The 21,660-nt window shown below is 34.7% G+C and overlaps 1 protein-coding gene across 2 annotated transcripts in view; it reads left to right on the top strand.

The window, feature by feature from the left end:
- The window catches only part of COL21A1 (collagen type XXI alpha 1 chain), a 185,265-nt gene that overhangs the window by 146,980 nt on the left and 16,625 nt on the right, over positions 1 to 21,660 (top strand). For both annotated transcript variants that reach the window (XM_055330678.1, XM_055330677.1), the window contains 4 exons: positions 267 to 320; positions 16,999 to 17,043; positions 19,019 to 19,072; positions 20,703 to 20,756. In XM_055330678.1, coding sequence (XP_055186653.1) covers positions 267 to 320; positions 16,999 to 17,043; positions 19,019 to 19,072; positions 20,703 to 20,756 — 207 coding nt within the window. The remainder of the gene's footprint in view (positions 1 to 266; positions 321 to 16,998; positions 17,044 to 19,018; positions 19,073 to 20,702; positions 20,757 to 21,660) is intronic.

Here is a 21,660-nt window from a genome sequence, read left to right as displayed (position 1 = left end):
AGTATAGTTGGCATACCATGTTATTTTTTTTATTGAAGTGTTATAGATGATTTCATGTGTACAGCATAGTGATTCAACAATTCTGTATGTTATGCTGTAATCACAAGTACAGTTTCCACCTGTAACTGTTTAACATCATTACTAATAATCTAGAAATAATTTTTATATCTAATGTGCTTTAGTATTTAATGTTATATGTTATTATTGTATAAGCATGCCTGAAAATGGAACTCTTTCTCTTCTTCCCCTTTTTTAACCTTTAAAAGGGAGAAGCAGGACCTCCAGGTGCTCCAGGTCAGGATGGATCACGGGGAGAGCCTGTGAGTACCTTCTGAATTCAGTTCTAAAATATGACGTTCTTTTCCTGTGCTGGAATCCTCTATTTAAATACTCCTGTCAGGTGCCCTGTTCTTGTTCAGTGACTTCCAGACTTAGATGTTGTAAAAGTTCTTTATGGAACATTGTAAAACGATGAGATATTTATTTAATCCTTTTGTTGACAAAGCAGGAAGAATGTCACTAGCAGGAAAAGTCATATACAGTATGGATTACAATCACGAGTACTCATAGCCACACAAACAAATGGTTAATATGGACAGTATGGTCAGTTGCTGAGCCTACAGTCAGTGTCACTTTGTCACTGGTTCATTGTTTTGTAGTATGCTCTCTGGGGTCATGTGTTCAATAAAAATTGGAGTAAGAAAACATGATTGAGAAAGCACTGCATCTGAATCCTGGATATAAGTGTTTTTAACAAGTGTGCCAGATGACTCAACTTCACTTACAGAGTTCTCCACCTTTATTCCTACCACTCATGGCTAACATTGGCTAACATTGGCCAACATTAGTCAACATTGAAAAACCAGCTAGTCCCATTTTAGTCATCAAAGTAACTTATTTTTAGGGGAATTTGCAGTTTGTTTGGGGGATGACTAGGTTAAGAAATTTAAAAATAGCCAGGATATATTGCATCTTATCACAGTGTTCAGGTATGTATTCAGAATCTAAATACTGGACAGAAGAGGAAGAGAGAAAGCACTGAAGCTTCTTAAATGGGGTGCATAGCTTGAACTACTCTTAGAATCATTCAATCAAATGTTTATTGAGTTCTCATCTTGTGTATTATAATGCACTGGGGCAAGTTCTCTACATAGCCAATGCCTTCCCAGAGTTTATAATCTAGTTTGGAAGACAGCAGAAAAATGATGGAAATAATTACTAACCTGAGCCAATTTATGGTAAATGCCAAATGGGGTATTTACATCTCTGGAAACCTTTTCCTGGTCTCTAAAGTGTACATACTTATAATACCCATTTCACTATGTTGTTATGAGGCTTACATAGGAAATATATGAAAAACAATTGTTAAAACATTGCACAAATGCATGGAGGTATCCTAAGTACTGAAGGAATATAGAAAGGGAATCTTGTATCATGAGGTGATGGAGAAATTTTTACCAAGGACTTGGGGCTAGGTTTGATCATAAAAGTGACTGGGAAAGAAAAGAAGACTAGACGGAAAAGGAATATAAGTGAAGATACACAGGTTCAGATGGTTAAGTGTGTGCCTAAGAAATAATTGAAATGATTAGAATGCGGCCCTGAGTCTGCAGTGATAGGAAGTGAAGTTGGGAAGATGGAGATCCTGGACTGTGAATTCAGGAATTTTTTCAGAAATTACTTTATTCACTTGCCATGGAAGTGATATGAGAAAAAAAATAACGATTAACATGATGCCGAGTAGTGCTTTAGAGGCAGTGTTGAACTTCTGGTATATGTAGGATGGATTGAAAGGAGAAGAGACTGGAATCAGGACACTAATGAGCTGGCTATTTTGACAGACGGGGCAAATCAGGCCTCAGCTCAGATGTGAATTGGACTGGAGTGTGAGCTCAGTATATCTGACTCACAAATTTTATTATTAAGGAAGAATTATAAGACTTGGTTACTGGATATGAGATTGGGTATGTTTGTTTATGTTCTTCAGAGAGAATATAAGGTGTGTGCATGCAAGCACATGTGTGTGCACGTACATGAACACAGGGACAGGGAGGGAAGATGGAGAAGTGAGAGAACGAGGAAGTTGAAAAGGTAAAGAAGAGGGAAATAAGAGGCAATTGAAATGAAAACCAGGTTATAATTTGAGTTGATTATGTTCTAAATCTTGGTGAGTCAGTTATTTGGAGTTTGTGACTCATTCTCTCACAGAAACAATGTTAGAAAGGGAAGACTGACCAGCAAGTCTACATGAACCATCATAATGCAACATGAGCAGCATATATTTACTTTAAAAATAATATTTTTGCGATCCTGTTAATTAAACCAAATAGAATAAGTAGTGAATTAGGAGCACTTCAGGGTCTGTTTAGCTCTCCCAAGGCTGCCTATTCCTTACCACAGCTAGAAGCAGATGCTGATTTGTGTTTTCTCCTACTCTTCCTGCTCCCACTTTACTCAAGATTGACCTATCTAGAGCTTTTGTTCTAGCATAAATTTCCATCTCAGGCAGTGTGACCCTTCCAGTTTCAACCTTTTCTGTCTTTGCTCCCTTCCAACATTCACTGCATTCCCAGAATGTGTAAGTCTTTGGGTTTGATGAGAGAGAAACACCAGGGACTGCCCATGGAGGCTTATAACCCTCTCCGGGGAGAGAGACAGTAAAAGGATAAAGAAACAAAAGCTAAATCACAAGAGTTCTAAAAAAGGCAAGCAAGGTACGGGGGCAAAGAACTGTAGTGGGATGGTGGAGGTATTTAGAATATAATCTCTTTTGAACCAGTCAGGTAGTAAACTGGGAGTTACCAAGAGAAACTCTTCAGACTCTTTCCTACTCCATCCCACTAGATCAAGGAAGGCAAGAATGGGACTCTTGCCTCTTCTCTCCCTGTTTCTCTTTCCTGCCAACTGCTGGAGGGGAAGCCAGGTTTCCTCTGCCAGAAGACATACTCTCTTAGGAAAGCATTTAACAGATTGAGCATCTAAAATTGGCCCACATTATCTGGATAGAGTTCTTCTGATCTGTATTCTTTTACAATAAGGAACAGAATTACAAATTATTCTCTTCTTTCGGCCATTAATGAAAACTTGGTTGTCAGAAGTAACATCCTGTGAAGATTGATCTTTACTATTTGTGGAAGAGCTTTGGAAACAGGAAAAGAAGAGAAAGTCTATGTATTTAGTGACACAAAGAAATGAATACTCTTCCATTGCATGTGGATGCTGTTTATAAGCATTTATAATGAATGAGTTGGCCCCACTAAAAAGGACATGTCCACTTTATTTGTTCTATAATGTGCCAGCCAAAAAAATTAATGGAGCTTAAATTAGAAGGACAGAAGCTCTTAGAAAAATGCTTTAAAGCTAACTAAACACAGCTTATAACAGCTGGATGATGATTCATCCCTGTAAGCAGATTGATAAATATGAACACAAACTGCTGGAACTCAAATTGAGGACAAACACTGTATTTCATTGGGAAATGATTATATTGTCTAAAGTGCAATTGTATTCCAGTGCCTATACTTTGAATTTTAAAGGCAAGTATTGGTCAATCCAATAGTAATTTAGTTCCCAAAAGTAATTTACTTTCTAAGCCTCAAATTATATATACCTAACTTCAACCCAGGTGACTTTAAACCCACACTTGCTGGACTTATTATAATTGCTTCCAACCATATAATACTGTGTTGAAGGATTATGTAATCTTGTCATTCACTCAACAAACCTTGACTGAGTGTCTGCACTGCACCACACATGATACTACTCAAGGAGAATGTGAAGGTGAATTTGTCATCGTCTTGCCTTCAGTCAGTCACATGAGCCAGGACATTACCGTGTAGTAGAAGTATTAGGGAGGTGGGCACAGGGGATCTGGTGAAGTTGTAGAATATGTGTATAATACTAAATGAGTTTGGGACCATCACTGAGCCCCATTCATTCTTTTTTTTTTAAGATTTCATTCATTCATTCATTCATTCATTCATTCATTCATTCATTCAAGACAGACAGACACACACACGCACACACAGAGGCGGAGACATAGGCAGAAAGAGAAACAGGCTCCCTGTGGGGAGCCTGATGTGGGACTCGATCTCCTGACCTGGGATCATGCCCTGAATCTAAGGCAGACGCTCAACTGCTGAGCCACCCTGGCATCCCTCTTCTTTACTTTTTAATGATAGCATTATTGAGATATAGTACACATACTGCACAGTTCACTTGTTTAAAGTGTGTAAGGATACATTCCTAAACAAGGTGCCCTCTTAGCTAAATTCTGGAATATCAATAGGAGTTGGCTGGTTGTTTGGCCTGGCAAGGCAGGAACCTGTAGTATGTTCCAAAATGTAGAATTAAAAGAAATCATGATACTTTAGAAAAAGCTGACACAAGTTCAGGCTGCCTAGGAGACACGGAAGAAATGGAATAGAAATATAAGATGAGGTTGTGGGCGTAGGTAGCACCACATTCAAAAGGGCCTCACCTGTCTGGGCCACTGAAATTTAAATCTGAGAATAATGGACCTTTACAAAGGTTTCAAGTAGGTGAGTGAGTTGATCAGATTCAGAAAGTTTTACAAAGGTCACTGTGACTGCAGAATAGAGAATGGATAAAGGTGAGCCCAAGGTAGAGAACAGAGCCTGGCAGCGTCTAGCTGAACTCTATCCCCTGCAGTTACAATAAGGCCAGGAGCATTAGTTGGGGGGTGGGGGGTGGAGGGGTGGTGAGTAGGACTGATTTGAAATGAACTGAAGGGGGACCAGCAGAGCTTGAGGATTAATTGGATGTGGCACTTAAGATGAAAGAAGTTGATTTTCAAAGACCTATCGTGTGAATGATGACAGAGGAAAACCATGCAATAAGCAGGAAAGAGAGCAAGAAGAATCAGTTTAGGGTGGGGGGTGGGGTGATCCTAAGATATTTTCAAATGGAACATAACTAGCTAATAACAAAGGCGTTTATATAGGTGGCCTATGCTTTGGGTTATTAGTGAAGAATAGACACATAAAAATGGAGACTAATAAAATTCTCATAAGAAAGAGTGGGTCAGATTCAAGGAAATTTTAAGAGAATTTTGTGAATACTAGGGCTAGTAGATTGAAAAATACTCCCCCCAATTCAAGATCATCAGACTCTAATGCCTGAAACCTATAAATGTTATCCTATTTTAATAAAGGGTCTTTGCAGATGTGATTAAATTAGGGTATTTTAATGAGAAAATTATCTTGGGTTATCGGAGGGGTGGCCCTAAGAACAGATCTGAAGTTACTCAGAGGCAGTGGTGAGGGATCCCTGGGTGGCGAAGCAGTTTGGCGCCTGCTTTTGGCCCAGGACGCGATCCTGGAGACCCGGGATCGAATCCCACGTCAGGCTCCCGGTGCATGGAGCCTGTTTCTCCCTCTGCCTATGTCTCTGCCTCTCTCTCTCTATGTCTGTGACTATCATAAAAAAAAAAAAAAAAAAAAAAAAGAGGCAGTGGTGAGAACATGGTGGCCAATATTGGAGCGATGCAGCCCCGAGTGAAGGAGTGCTAGCAGCTACGAGTTGGAAGAGACAAGGAATGGATTCTCCTTTACAGCCTCTATGGGGGAGTGCAACCCTATCAAGATCCAGACTTCAGACTTCTGGCCCTCCAGAACCGCGAGATAATAAAATGGTGGTGTTTTAAACAACCAAGTTTGTGGTGATTTTTTACAGAAGCCACAGGAAACTAGTACACTGGGGTTTTCATCTGGTATAACCTTTAACAATCATTTGTGAAATGGACCCATGTAAAAAGGCATGTGAGCACATACTGATACCTAGCAAACACTTGGCAGCACCTGTATTGATCCAAAACATTTGGGATTAAAGCACGTAAATAAGTTTAAATGATGATTTGGCTAAAAGCAAGCTCCTCTGCCACCACTATTTTCTGATTCATAAATTTTGTTATCCTCTCATGTGTATTTAAAAACTCACTTCTTCCACTTCTCATTTTTCTGCATTTTTGGGTCATTCTATTTAGTAACTTCTAGCCCATATGTCTTCTCTGTACTCTTCATCATCATGCAGATTTGAAACAATGTCTGTACTAAATGTATTATGTATATAAACTGTATAAAATGTGTACATATTTTTTTATTTTTTATTTTTTTAAATGTGTACATATTTAAACATTGTTTTAAAATGTGATACTTTATGGATGTGTATATCTAAAGGAATAATCTACATGGTAAACATATGGTTTAATCATCTTTTGGTTACTTTGCTTATTTTATCCCCAGGTTGGTTTCTGATGTCTGTTATGTTCTATTTTTGCTTATCTGTATTTTATTTTCTCCCCTGAGCATGCCATTGTTTTTGTAACACATTTTTAAAAAATTAAGGGGTGGATTTGACTGTTTTATAGTGTTTCTTTTTTTAAAAAGATCTTGAGCTTGTCAGACTATGTTTTTGTTTTTGTGCCAAGGAATAAGGAACAATCAGATTACTTCAAGGAATCCTCAGTTGTTGGAAATATGTTTTTCTAACGTCTCATAACTGATTTTGTCTTGAGAAGTTAGGTGGATAGGTGACAGGGCAGTAGCACACCAAAATTCACCAGTTGTTGAAAGATAAAAACTGGAAACATGCGTATTTGATCAAGTGAGCTTTTAGGTCAGATTACCATGTTGACCAGCTACTTTGCCATAGCCAGTTATTGGTGGCCAAATTATCTGCAGTATCAGTGTTTCCACTGCTTCTTCTTCTTCATAGCTATTCTTGTCCTGGTGCTCAATCCTGATGACATGCTGTATTTAGCATAACATTTTTGCTCAGTCTGAGCCACTTGGTTGCTAGTTCTCTCCTGATCAGCCAGCCCCAGGTGGCTCATGGTGAAGATAGTGTAGGCAGAGCCTGGATTCCATTCTTTGAGCCAAGATCCCTGAAGCTCCATGAGGATGAGAGAAAGGATGATACATTTTCTGGACCTATGGAGGTGAGCACATGTTCTTAAATAAGGATGTGTTAAGCCTTTGTATTCTGGAAATGTTTGAGGTATCGTTTTTGTAGGAATGAAGATGTGGGGATCACTGTACTATATTTGAGGACATTGGCTTATAGAGGCTTTTGTTTCCTTTCCTCATGTCTTTCAAATTCTTGCTAAACCACATGTTTTGCTTGTGTCTATGGTGTAATGTTAGCTGCTGAACTGGTCCAAGTCATCATGTACTTAAGAGACAAGTAGGTCTTTTGTTTAATCAATCTCTCTGGTGTCATTATTTGACATGTCATTTTTATGCTTATATGCCAAAGATATCCATGAAATTCTTGAGGAAAGCTAATGTTGAAAGACTATGGTGGTTTCCCATGTGGAATAATTCACTTTATTTTACTAGTAATGGGGAAGTAACCTTATTTACCTACTTGACTGTACTTTTTACTTACATTGAGAAGAAAGGTTAAGAGGGGGAAAAAAACAAATTCTGTCATTGTTCCTCTTTGATTTGCAATTGAGTGGCAAACTTTTTGAGATCTTTTCTACAGATTTGTGACATTTTTTCCCCCACTCTTCTTTCAGGCACAAGGAGTGGCACACCCTTGGTATGTGTTGAGTGAAACAACCTTAACCTGATATCTCCTAAGAATTTCACTTGGCATTTCTTAGTGTGAAGGCAGCTCACATAAAACAACTTAGAATGTTTGAGAAATTCAGTTGTATTTATTATTTTAATAATTCCCTGCTAACTCCAGGGTTATGTTTTAAAACTTGATTGAGGGTAACTCTTAGAATGCATTTTGAAATAGGTTTTATCTAAATTAAATCATATACATATCTGATTTATCTGCAGAAATGATTGAATTTGTAAGCAATATCTGCAACATTTTGATTTCCCAAAATATGACTTTTGGCCTTGTAATGACTATGAAACTATTATATCTTTTTGTTTAAACATAAAAGGCAAATGTTGGCCCATTATCTGTATAAGTTAGTTAATAAAATCCCACCAGATCTATCAAAGGATCCATTTAATTCTTTCCTTACAAATGATTTCATTGGCAGAGTAAACGAGACCACCATCAAAAAACTTCATAAAACAACATTGCAGATTTTATATTTGGAGGCTCTGTGTCTATGGTACTGATCATTTTTTCTGGTTGTTTTGAAGAAATCTCTTAAATATATTCATTGTAAAATTATTGATAAGCATTAAAATGCATTTATTTCAGTCTTTTTCATTTATTCATGTCCTTATAACTCAAAAAAGGGCTTTATTGAACTCTGAAATGACAAGAGTGATGAATGTAATTGAACATATGAAATGATTCATGGTTAGTTCTCAGAATGGGTAACATAATCTGTGGGTAAATAGAATCTCATGTTGCTTACATAGGCTCAGTATTCTCACTGACATGGGGATTGATTACATGCACCTTTCTTTTGAAGAGAATGGGTGAAAGGGAACTTACATCACCATCTATACAGGATATTTAGTCTAGATTTCAAAGCTTCCAAGACTTTGACTTTAAAATTATGTTCTTTAGTCATACAGGGACTGGGGTTGTTTTGTGTACTTTTTATCATTGTTGTAAGGTATCAGATGATATTTTTGAATTAATCCAAATACATTCTCCATTTGCAAAGCATGAAAATACAGAATTAACAGTGTTATTCAAGACAAGGCATATTTATTTTAATACTGGATTCATGAACCATATAAATGCTATTTTTTTAGCGGATGAAATGAGAACGTTTTCCATTTGTTCTATTTTCACAAGTGTGGAAACTAATATATTTTTTATGTGATCTGGAAAAGCACACTTTAGTAACTAGATTATTTCATCCTAACGAGCTCTTTTTTTTTAAAATATTTTTGAGAAATATTTTAAAAATACTTGAGTGTGGTTACCACACTGAACACTAGACAAATGTTTCATGCCTCTGAGAACATCAGAAAACTGTTTATGTTCTTAATATGTTAGGGTGTTAAAATACATATGGGAAATATCTGAGAAAGAGTGCTCAAAAATATTTGTTTATACCAATCTGCATTTTTATTTTTGATAATCAGTTAAACACCTAATAAGTAGGTAATTGATTGCCAATATTTTCAGATGGTTTATAAAAATGATTTTCATAATTTTGAATACTGAAGTGTTCTATTGTTTCAAACAGATATGCTTAGTTAAGTCATAGCTGCTTTGCTGTTTTAATTTTGGTTCTTTAAAAGATTCTGGCTTTGAAAATCTTGGCATAGATACACATTTCTTGGTCATAGGGGAAAAAAACTCAAGTATGTTTTAACGAAAGAGAGTATGAATCGAGAGACTAGTATTTATGAATACATTCTAGAAGTCATGTGTAATTCTAATGGTTCGTGATGAATTCAATCCACTGGAAATGATCGAATAAGATTGGAATATAAATTTACTTTAATAGTTTATTAGAACATAGGGACTAGGCATTTTCAGTGATAGTCTCTTTCTTGCAAGTGAAGTATAAAAAGTGATTTGATGAACTAATAATAAAATTAAATCAGGGCAAAGGAGTTTTATGATGATTTGGTTATAAAAACCATGAATAATTTATTCGTTGTGGTAGAATTTTCTTCCTTCTGCATTCTACATAAAAAGAGTACACTTAATTGATGGAGTTTGGTGAAATATTGAAGAACTTCGGAACAATGTATTTTAAGATGGAATGACTAATCACACAAAAGGGAAACCACCATTAGAGAGCTTTAGGATTGTTGCAGATTCTTATTGCGATGTGGATTTAGGTGCTAATATTTGCTGAGCAATCATAGAAGGTACAATATTGTACCAGGTGGTTTTATATACAATAGTTTCTCTGTAGGTAGGAGAAATAGAAAATTTACTCAATAAACATACTCTACAAAGGTTTATATAAAAAAAACCTGTGGTAGATCAAGACTCTCAAATGCCATTAAAGTGAAGTTAATCATAAAAACCTGAGTATTAAGACTTTTGATGAAGGGTTAAAAATTGGTGGGGAAATGATGTATAGTTGTTTTTGAGCAAAGAGACTTAAAATGGATTATATGAAAATTTAATTGGTAGATAATCATAAATAGCTTCTTGATGACTTTCGTAGCTTTGCACCCCAGTATAAGTAATGTTCAAGAATTTTTGTTTTTACTATATAGAGACCAGTATTTCTTCAACTCTGATCCAGAGTACCATAACCATAATCACCAGAGATGATTATTAAAATTCAGTTTCCTGGGATGCCTGGGTGGCTCAATGGTTGAGCATCTATCTGCCTTTGGCTCAGGGCATGATCCTGCGGACCTGGTATCAAGTACTGCATCGGGCACCTTGCAGGGAGACTGCTTCTCCGTCTGCCTATGTCTCTGTCCCTCTGTCTGTCATGAATCAATAAATAAAATCTTTAAAAAAATTCCAGGAATTTGGCATTTGATGAGATTAACCTTACCATTTCCTTAAAGGAAGTAATAAGAGATAAGTTTTCTAAAATAAAAACAGTAATACATCACATCTAAAAATTGTTTTTTATTTTTTTTTTTAAATTTTTATTTATTTATGATAGTCACACAGAGAGAGAGAGAGAGGCAGAGACACAGGCAGAGGGAGAAGCAGGCTCCATGCACTGGGAGCCTGACGTGGGATTCGATCCCGGGTCTCCAGGATCGCGCCCTGGGCCAAAGGCAGGCGCCAAACCGCTGCGCCACCCAGGGATCCCTAAAAATTGTTTTTTAAAATACTATATGCATACATTTTCAAAGAAATTTCTAGGAAAATCAATAACCTAAAAATTTCATTTTAGATGTAACAAAACAAGTTTAAGTGCTCAAACTCCTATGTTAGTGAGGACTTACCAATCTTCATATAAACAACTTGTTCAAATGTTTGTAGATGTACTTTAGTTTTCCAGGATAGATTTGCTTCCAAATTTGTCAAAAAATAATAAAATATTTTAAAACACCAAGAACATTGAATCTAATTGGAAATATAACTTTTATTATCACTCGTGGCAATATTGAAGTTAGTTGATTTAGCCAGAGAAAGATATTAAAGCACATATAGCCTTAATAATAAGGTAGCTATTAAGATGATAATTCCATTTTCATTTATCAATGTCACTAAAATCAATTGTTTTCAAGTAGGTAACTTTTGTCTACAACCTTCATATTCTATTTTGATCAACTACTGAGCCACTCACGTGCCCCTACCTGTGCTTTTTCTTATCAAAGAAATTGCTTCTTAAACACAGTATTGTTCTTCCCTAACGGGACGACTTGATGCCTTCATCTAACAGGATATCTTTAACAATGTGTGAAAAACTATCTGTGAGATTAACCTACAAGGCATGAAAATTAAGCAAATGTGTTACCCTTTGAGGTCATAGCTGTGAGGTTGCAGTATACTTCTTTTTGTTTTAGTTTTTTTTTGTAGTTTTATAAAGATTTTAAAATTTAGAGAGCAAGTGTGTGAGAATGGGGGTAGGGGCAGAGTGAGAGAATCTCAAGCATACCCCTTACTGAGTGGGGGAGCCTGATGTGGAGCTCAGTCTCAGGACCCTGAGATCATGACCTGAGACAAAATTAAGAGATGCCTACCCCGCTGAGCCATCCAGGCTCCCCATAAGTTTTAGGTTTTTTTCTTTTAGTGAATGCTTATTAGTATATCATATCAGTTTTCAATAGGAAAAGGGGGATATACATTATATAAACAGAAAAATTCACAATGGGCTGAGTTGCACAATAAATATGATTTAGATATAACAGTATATACGTGTTTAAAAATAGGTTGTAAATAAAAGACACATAGATAAAAAATTAGGTATAATTTTCAAATAATCAGTTTTCAGTGTAATTAAGGTTAGAAATTCATTGTTTTCTTCATCAGACTGGTTTCACCTTTGATTTGGTGTTTTAAAAAAAATTTTGGTGACTTCTATCATAGATAAAATTTTTTTAAAAAGTAATTCAGATTTCTCTGGAAAATGGTGTATAAATTATACTCATCAACTCAGTTGATTGTAAAGGTCTTTGGAAAAATTCATTTTCATTTTTCTCTTTCATGAGAAATTCATCACAGCTTATTTTGAGTTATACAGTGACATTCTATGCACCAAAAAGTATAGTCTGTATTTTTTAGGTTCTCAGAGGATCAGAACTCATTTTAGAGTAGCCCTAGGGTTGTCATTTTAGGACTTCTTTCAAATGGAGTTGGTTTTCAGTTTTACATGTGACTATATGCATACATTCCTTTTAATTCCCTAATATATTTTACAAGCATGATGTCACTTGCCAACGGAAAGGGGCAGATTATTGTCTGGATTCCTGGGTTCAGGGTGATTCCATGACTTTCTCATCATGTGGTAGTGCAGAGACCATCCCTGGGTCACTAAACTTTGTCCTCCCCTCTCCTCTTCTGGGTTTTCAGGTATGTTATTTTAATTTGCTAAACATTTGTCTTTTTTTGTTTTGTCTTGAAAAATAATACTTTTACTATGGTAAAATTGTTTAGAGTATCTTTTGGCCTTTAAAAATGTTGAAATGCTTTTAGATGCTGAAGAGAAATGCCAGTAACATGAAGCAAATTTGTAAGGGCTTCAAGACAGCTTTTCCTTCTGATGATATTCCTGGTCTCTTTCTGTAATTTATGATGTCTGACATAATATTTTATGTTGTGTACAAACATGAGTAGTCCAGAAATATTTACCAAAGCATTTTCTATTGAAATTACTTACCTTTTGGTACTTTGTTTGGGTCCAGTCCCATGTGGATACTGATCTGTAGGCTAGAGAAAATAAATTCATCCAATGTTACTCAGATTACTTTTTCCCTCTTAAAGATTAAAGAGAGTAGTAAAACTGTGTTAAAGTATTAAAAAGAATAGTAAAGCTGGTGATTTCCATATTATGGGTTTATTGCAAGTACTTATATATTAGTTTGTTTTAGGTTTGGCAGCTATGGTTGTGAGTTCTCTTTAGTGTTCTCTTACCACAGTAATCTTTTACACATCATTCATAATGATCTGTCAGTTTAGTGTGGAATTTTTAAAAAGGATTGAAAAACATTGGGTTCAACTGAAAATATATTTGAAACTTTGGGTTATATTTTTCTTAAAGGATTGTGATGAAATACGTTTAAATGTTTAAAAAGCAAAAGTCATTGTAGTCAAAGTTTGCCAAACATGAAGAGACAAAGGTGTAAAAGATGAGGGGTACTGCCAACTTGGCACCGCCTAGTAGGAAGCCTTGGATTGCCGGAGTGCCCTTGGGTACAATGGGAAATTTTGAAAACAAGGGTAGATAGAAAAAGACCAGGTGGAAAAGACCCTGCTCCCTCCACCCCCAAGATATCCTTAAAATGGAGAAGGAGAACAAGTTTTGAGACATGGGGGAGAATTGACTTCATCTATTTCACAACTTTCAAAGGTCAGGGAGGAGCTGTGAAAAGACAGTCATGAAAAGTTGTTCATTAGAGTGCCAGCACTGAGCTATGCACTTATGAATTAACTGATATAATGTACCAGCTCTGTGAGGTAGATTCTATTATTTTGCCATGCATAAAATGGGGATACTGAGATTCTACAGTTTAAATAACAGGCCTGGAGTCCATCAGCCACTGGATATGGGCTGGCTGACTTCAGTGTCTAAATTTGTAACTGCTTCCACTGGGCTTTTTATTAATGATCATTATAATAATAGTTGTACTTTTTGTAGCTAATAAGAACAGTGCTATCAACATATCAGTGCTTTTTCTTCATGAATCTTTAGGAACAAACAAACCACTTCCTGATATAGAAAACATAACCTTCTGACATTTGATATCTGATATTTTGATAACTGCATATTAAATATCTCTACCACTGTATGGAAATGTTAAAAATTTTGATATAAAAATACCATTAATGGGTTAGATTTGTCTTTAGAATGTCGAAAATATTGCATTACTTACAAGCAGATTGGATCAAAGTTGCTCTGATTTCAGGGGTGAGATAACTGAATTCATTGGATGTGAGAAAGTATCAAGTGATATTTTTTTTTCAAGTGATATTTTTTATCTTTGGACACATTTCCTTCATTACAATGTGGTCTTTAGGAAATAGGGGCCAAACCCTTTAGTCTAAATTATCTATTTCTATTCTTAATGACTTTTTGTTACACATCAATGGTTAATGGTTACAGAGAAGATTATAGAACATTTTTTATGTCAACGTTTTTTTCACCACAATATTATGCAGGATTTTCCAGTTGACTTTCTGCTCTTTCTCAAATCCAAACTGAAATCACAGAAGCGAGGGAAATATACCCCTTTACTCTTACCAATAAAAGGCTTGTTACTGTCTTTATTTATACATTTTCACAGTTGCCTGAATCCAAAACCACACAGACCAAAAGTGAAATATAAAATAGTTTGCTTGGAAAACATTTGCCGTATGAAGTAATTGTCACTAAATACTTCGGATTGACAAACTGGTAAATTTCAAATGGTTTTGAATAATACTTCTGCTAGTGTAAAATTGGCAAAGTTTATGAAAACTTTCATAAATGGGAGCCCAGGAAAATAAAATCTAGGAGAATTTTATTAATTAATATAGCTCTCAGTGATTTCAGTTCTGGTTAATTTCTTTATCAACAGTCTTTTATTCCATGCATGCCCATGGTATTATATTAGTTTTGCCGAGATTTACTTTTATAAATCAGCTTTGCATCTTTTTTTTTATATTATGTAGTTTTATGTGTTTGTGGTTGACATTTTTAAAATAAGCAATAGTTTTTGGCATAATTAGACATAGAATATATGACTTCATATTTCTGAAATATATTTTAATGTTTTACTAACATGTTTAGGCAATAGGAGATGATTTTTTTTCCCAAATCTAGAATCTTCCCCCAAATACTTTATGTGATATGCTGAAATAACAAGATTTGGGGCTATGTCCTAATAGAGACCAAGCTCAGTATAAGTATTATTTAGGCAATAGAGTGTCAGATCAGATCCAGGGAATGAACTGGGGTGGGGGAGGAGGGCTCTCCTAAGGGCTTCTGGTAAGTGGAGATTTGGGTGCCTGGGCATAACTCCTTTTGCCCACACAGTGAGGATGTAGCTTTTCTGGCACTGGAATTGGCTTCAGAAATAGAAGTAGAGGCAGCATATCTGTAACTGATTTGTACTAATATCATAGATTGTTTGAGGGCATAGAGACTTGAATAGTGATGAAACTCTAAGCAATAAAGGGCAGTGTGCAGCAAGAAATTCAGCTTCTCAGGTCTGATAGTATCATGGGCAATTGTATGACCCTGTTAGAGATTCTTGGGGCCAAAGGACACTGCATGGCCACAGCTGTACAGCTTCAGCATAGAACAATATATGGCCGTCTTGTATCTGATAAGATTTTACAGATAGGTTTTATTTAAATTCAGAACTTAATCTAAACCTATAGTGAATTTGTACATATGTGTATTGGAATGGGAGTTGATTACAGATGGTTTCATGTCAAACTGTGGTCTATTGAAATGGAAGCCTTTATTTGGAACAATAGGATCTTAATTGATTGCATTTAAAATATGCATTTTCTGCTTTGGAAGGATATAATTAATATTATTCTATGTTCTTTCTACATAGAACTAAGTTATTTTCATTTTGCTTTATGTTTTAGAGTATGCTTATGTTTTATACTGTTACTATAAAATTTATATGGCTTTATGTTATTTTCTAGTTAGTATGTTTATAAAAGGTTGTGTTTTTAAGTAGACTACAAGCCCTTTGTTTATAGTCATTGCTCACATACAACTTGGGTTTTCTGCAAAGAGTGTAGTGCCCTGGCAAAATGAATGGAGCCAAATAAAATCAACATGGATTCCAATTTATGATTCAAGTTCAGATTTTAAAACCAGAACTATATGCATGTGTCTTGCATTATAATTGTGGCTAATACATTGACCAATATTGTGTTAATAAAGTCAAGATGTGAAAATCAAAATAATGGTTGATTCTCTCTCTGTAATAGAAGATAATTTGATCTCATTGGCAATGGCCTGTCTACCATCTCCCTTGGTTTACTGAGGAGTACTACTTTTTTTTTTTTTACCTTTTTTTTTTTTTTTTGAAAGCCCGGATAATGCAGAGGGCTTTCAAAGAAATACTGATGGGACCCAATTTCTTTGTCTTTCAAATTCCTTTTTCTACCCTCTATGTTACTTATTTCAGATGTTACCTATTTTAACTGAAGTGTCATTGTGAAAGGAGCTAAGAAAAATGAATAAAAAATAAAAATTGATTAATACTATTGCTGTTTCCTTTAGATAGTGAAAAATTATTTTGGTAACTGCATTAAATGACCATGAGAACTGGCTTTCTCATTAATGAATGTGCTAATGTTATTCTCAAATTTATACAATAAACATTAATATTCTCTGAATCTTGTTGGAGAACTTTTACACCTAGGTTCTCTATGTTTCTTTCTGTCTCTCAAACTGTGATCTGCATATTCTTCATGATTTTATCAATAAGGGAATCATTAGGAGAAAGATTGGTGTATTCTATACAAGGAATTAAGTTCCTGGGTGTTTAATGGCTCAGTTTGGAGGATATTGGTTAGTCTTACTAGTTTTTAATTATGGTTGTGAGACAGTGGGCCTTTAGAACTGTTGTTACTGAATCTGAACTCCTATGACTGGATGGTTTTTCTTGCATTATTCATTTTAAATAATATAGAAATATGTTCAAATGAAGTATCTTTATCACTTATGTTGATCTAAAAGAAGAGCCAAGATTAATATTCTCTTAAGCTTTTCTTTTTGAAAACCTTTATTTAAAACTTTAAATATCAGTAGATGTTCATATAATACTGACTCTCATAAATGTTCTCTTTTCCAAAATTGGATTTTTATTAATAACAGTGTTATACTGTATGTGAGTGGATGATATAAGTTTAAAATTATGCATTATTTACAAATTAAAAATCCAACTAGGACTTACTCATCTTTAATGATATAATCTATACATTTTTAAAATAAAATTCTACTTTATGACTTTTTAGGGAATACCAGGATTTCCTGGAAACCAAGGATTAATGGGACAAAAGGTGAGCATTAATGGAAGTTGAACGATTTGGGGCTGGATCTGTTTATTAAAAGGGTAAAGTGGCGATGTCTTCACATAGAATACATTCTTACCACCATCATGGCAGCAGTTAATTGTTCAAATATGATATAATTTCAGAAGCTATTTTGTCTTTATAAGTACTTTTTTGTTTTATACAGATAATATTAATTTGGATTTATACATGTGCTGTCTATTTTACTTTGGTTACTTTCACATCTTGTGCTCTTAGACCATCCTTTTAGGATAATTTTACTACTTCCTGAACCATACCTTTAGCGGTTCTTTTAGTACAGATATTTGGGAACCAGCTTTCAGATTTTATCTAGGTATCTTTATTTTACTCCTGGTTTTGAAGAATAATTTTGTAGGGTATATAACTCAAGTTTGACAGTTATTTTGCATGAACACATTGAGAATTTTCTTCTGTTGTCTCCAGGCTTCCATTATTAACTATGAAACATCTACTTTAATTCTAATTATTGTGTTCTTTTGTAAGTGATCTCTTTCTTTGGGATTCATTTAGGATATTTTATTTGTCTTTCATGGTCTAAGACTCATTACAATCTATCTAGATATGCATTTCTTTTTATTCATCCCAAGGGATAATTCAGTTTGCTTCCTGGCTCTGTGGAAGACATCACTCATTAGATCTCCAAATGACATCTCTTCCAATCTTTGTTCTCTCTTTTTGGAATTAGAGTTACATGAATTTTATTCCTTCTAATTTCATCCTCCATGTTTCTGAAGAGCTTCTTATTTTCATACCCTTGATTCTTGTATTTTGATTAATTTTTTGGATATATTTCCTACTGTACTTATTCTTCCTTTACTGTATCTACTCTGCTGTTTAAACCATCAGTGATTTAAAACAATCATACTTTTCATTTCCAGAAGTACAACTTTGTAATAACATCTTTTTATTCTTGATAGCCTCATAGTCCATTTACAGTCCTAATAGTCTTTTATGATTCCATTCTTTATTTTGTAGAGATCTAATATATTGTTTTAAATTCTGTTTCTAACAATATCTGCAGTTTTTTTTATTTCTGCTAACCCTCAGTCTTGTGGCTTGCTGCCGCCTCTTTCTTTCTTGATGACTCTGAGCTCATTGCTTCATGTTAATTGATGGGAGCTATTTTAGCTTAACTGGGGCATGGAGAGCTGCCTCCTGCTGCTAGTCATGGATATCACATCAGCCCCCTTTAAGAGTCCTGAGTGGTCTTAGGTATTAAAGATTCCTGCCCTCTTCCCAAGGTGTAGCCCATCATTCAGTTTCCCATGTGCTCTAGACACCTCCAGCCCTCTTGACTTTTGCATTTCCACCTCTGGCAAGATTTCTGCATAGTTCCAAATCCTCATTATCATAGTCTCAACCCAGAATATATTTTATTAAAATAAGGTATCTTTGAAGACCTCTCCAACTTCTTATAAGATTCCTACTCTCTCACAAAGGATGTTCTTTCCAGGTTTTTGTTGTTATGCTTGTTCATGATTTGAAGACTCCCTTGGAGTATCTAGTTAGCCACAACCCAAGAAACTAAAGTATAAATGCTATTGTTCTGTATCCTATATTTTCTTAATTTATATTTGTATCATGTTTCTTAATCTGTAACAGAAAAGATAATTTTTCACATGCTTTTTTTTCCCGTTATCTTACCTCACCAACTATTTGTTGAACTTTCAGGTCTTCCTTTGAGACAATGACATCATCCCTCCTGATTTTCTCATAAAAATATTTGACTTCGTGATTCCACAGACCTTAGGCCCAAATCTTTAAGGTGTTATGTTCCTGATTTTTCTACCCTATGTAAGCTTCTGTTTTACAGTAGAGAAAGGGGAAGCAGACTGATTGGGGTGATTGGTATTGAACTTTCATTCCATAATGATTTGGTAGGAAATTCCTGGAAATGATTTGATAATTTACAATTTTAAATTTGATCTGTATTTGATTTTAGGGAGAAATTGGGCCTCCAGGACCACTAGGAAAAAAAGGAGCTCCGGGGATTCCTGTATGTTAATGTCATTGTGATCAGGGTGTTTGAAATACAGTTACTGTGTATCAGGAGTTATTTTTTTGGAGTTTGAAAACTGGGGGCTGCGTGGGGGGGGTAACAATGACATTTTAGGAGTCCACAAATCCCTTTGTATGAAAATGATTATGTCCATTTTTCTAGAAATTCTCAGATTCTCAAATTTGGTCCCCCAAATAAAGATCAAGAACTCTTAATATAGATAAGCCAGAAAACAAATATTCTATCTATTCATTAAAAGACTAAGTACCATGAAAATTCTAAAACTTAATAAATGTTCTCTTTTCATTTTTTTTTAAAATTACACATTTATTAAACTAATGAGGGAGAATATGTTCAGAAGAGGTAACAGGAATATCCCAAGTTAGTAAATAAATAATTTTGGCAGTTTTGAGAGTGGAAAGGACAATATGCATTTGATATTAGAAATTATGAAAATCCTATTGTGCGTGTGCAGTATTGCATATAAATTACTAGAAGCAATGTTAATTTTAACCTATGAATTAAATTGCCTATAATAGCTTTTTGTTTAAGTAAAACAGATCTCTTCTGTGTTTAACAGTTTATGACTTTATGTAAGTTAAAAACATATTTTGTCCATTGCTTTGGTGAATTTTGCATATAAGAGTAAATAAGAAAAATACTGTGTGTTAGATGTGAATTCAACTTTGAGGAGGTTTAAAAGAAGATTCTTCCCTTTAGAATGTAATTCTCTATCTTCACCGTCACTACCTAGTCATTTGTTCATCGAAATAATAAACTTGGTTATTTACCAGTCTCTAAGTTAGCTTCCAGAAAGTGAAGGTATCGGCTAGAACTTCACTGAACTTTGAGAATATGTATCTATAACATATCTAATGTTTTATTCACGATGCTATGAACCAGTATATTTTACATTTTATAGTTGTAATAATATCCTAAATTGATGGCAAAGCATAGTAGTGATGACATGGTATTTTCAATTTGATCATATTGAGATTATGTTTTCTGATGATACTAACTGCATGTTTTTTGCTCATCACATTTCCTTGGCTATGTTTAAGAGAAAGCAAATATTTTTAATGTATGTAGTGGTATTTGAGTAGAATCTAAATTAAATTAGTTCCTTGTTGCTAGAGTGATTGTTGTCATATTTTGAATCATATAGTTAGTTAAAATATGACCATTTTGTAACTTGAAGAGAGATTGTTATATTCAGAGAATTTATTGGATGGTACCTCAAAATATTGTCTATGAAAATAGAAATTGAATGTAAAATTGACCAGGATGAATCTATGAAGAAACCTAATTATTAACCATCTTGACAAAAGGAAGAAAGTGAGAATGTAGGAAAAAAAAATAAACATTTGTTTTTTTACTAGCTTTCCAGGAATTTTTGCTATTTGTAGGTTATTTGAGCAACCACTGTAGGAGGGCTTTGCTGGCCTCCATGTTAGCTTGTATAGATTTTTTATTATCCTTCATTTGGATATATGTGGGGAAATTTTCCCCATATTGTATTATATTGTAACAGATTAAATATGATGAGAATGTGCACCTTGGAAATGGATTTAATATTTTTTAATATTGTTTCCTAAATTACTCTCAAATCTTCCACTTAAAAATATAGGGTTTAATGGGACGTGATGGCTCACCAGGTCAGCCTGGAACACCAGGATCTAAGGTAAATAAAATAAAACTAAGACAGAAAACTTAGTGGAAAATGACCACTTATGTACTCACTAAAACTTGTAATTTTACTGATTTTATTTTAAATGTGGTTTTAATTCTAGAACAGTCATTTGTAAAAGTGAAATCTTAGACAAAAACTAAGCATATTAAAACAGGTTAATGTAAAACAGGTCTGGCTTAAGCTGGAAAGAGCCCAGAATCTCTCACTACTTGACCTCCTCCTCTTCTTATTGTCATCCCAAGGGTGGTGAGGATTATGTAGATGGAGTTCCAGGGAATTTGGTGCCAAACCCTACCAATGTAGACAATTAGAAGTTGTGATTGAGGACAGCCTTTTACCAGTTTCTAGGTTGTCTTCTTGATATTTATATTTAGTAGAATGTTTATGGAATTTTTATTGTAAAATGACTTGTGCGTTTTATTAGGCATTCTCTCCTTCAGGACCGTGTGTAGGGTAGTATATTATCTTTACTTTTCATCTTTATAAAAAATGTCAGGCACACCTGACAAATATGTTTAGGATGTCTGGTTTATTCTCAAAATGAACTGAAACTGAATACCATGGTTTGACCATTTTCTAGGTGTATGGAATCCTGTGCTAAGAGAACTTTTTTTCCCCCTTGGTTTATTAAAGGGTCAAGTCAAGTACATTTGGTTAGAATCAGACTATTCTCAACTATTCAGTGAGTAGAACGTAGGACAACCTTCCAAAAGGAAATGATGGAATTGCTTTTTGGAAGAATTAAACCTTTAACTAGACATTGTCCCGGGGAATAGACCCTGGCATATAAAACAAGATGAATAGATGAGCTAATCTAGTCTACTTTTAATTTTAAAACTATTTAGAGAATACAATAGGATAAAATATCATAGGAGCCCAATGATCAGGGGAAAGT

The sequence above is a fragment of the Nyctereutes procyonoides genome, unplaced genomic scaffold, assembly GCF_905146905.1.
Source record: "Nyctereutes procyonoides isolate TBG_1078 unplaced genomic scaffold, NYPRO_anot_genome, whole genome shotgun sequence".
Taxonomy (NCBI): domain Eukaryota; kingdom Metazoa; phylum Chordata; class Mammalia; order Carnivora; family Canidae; genus Nyctereutes; species Nyctereutes procyonoides.
Note: the sequence above shows the minus strand (reverse complement) of the source record. Positions and strands in the feature narration are given on the sequence as shown.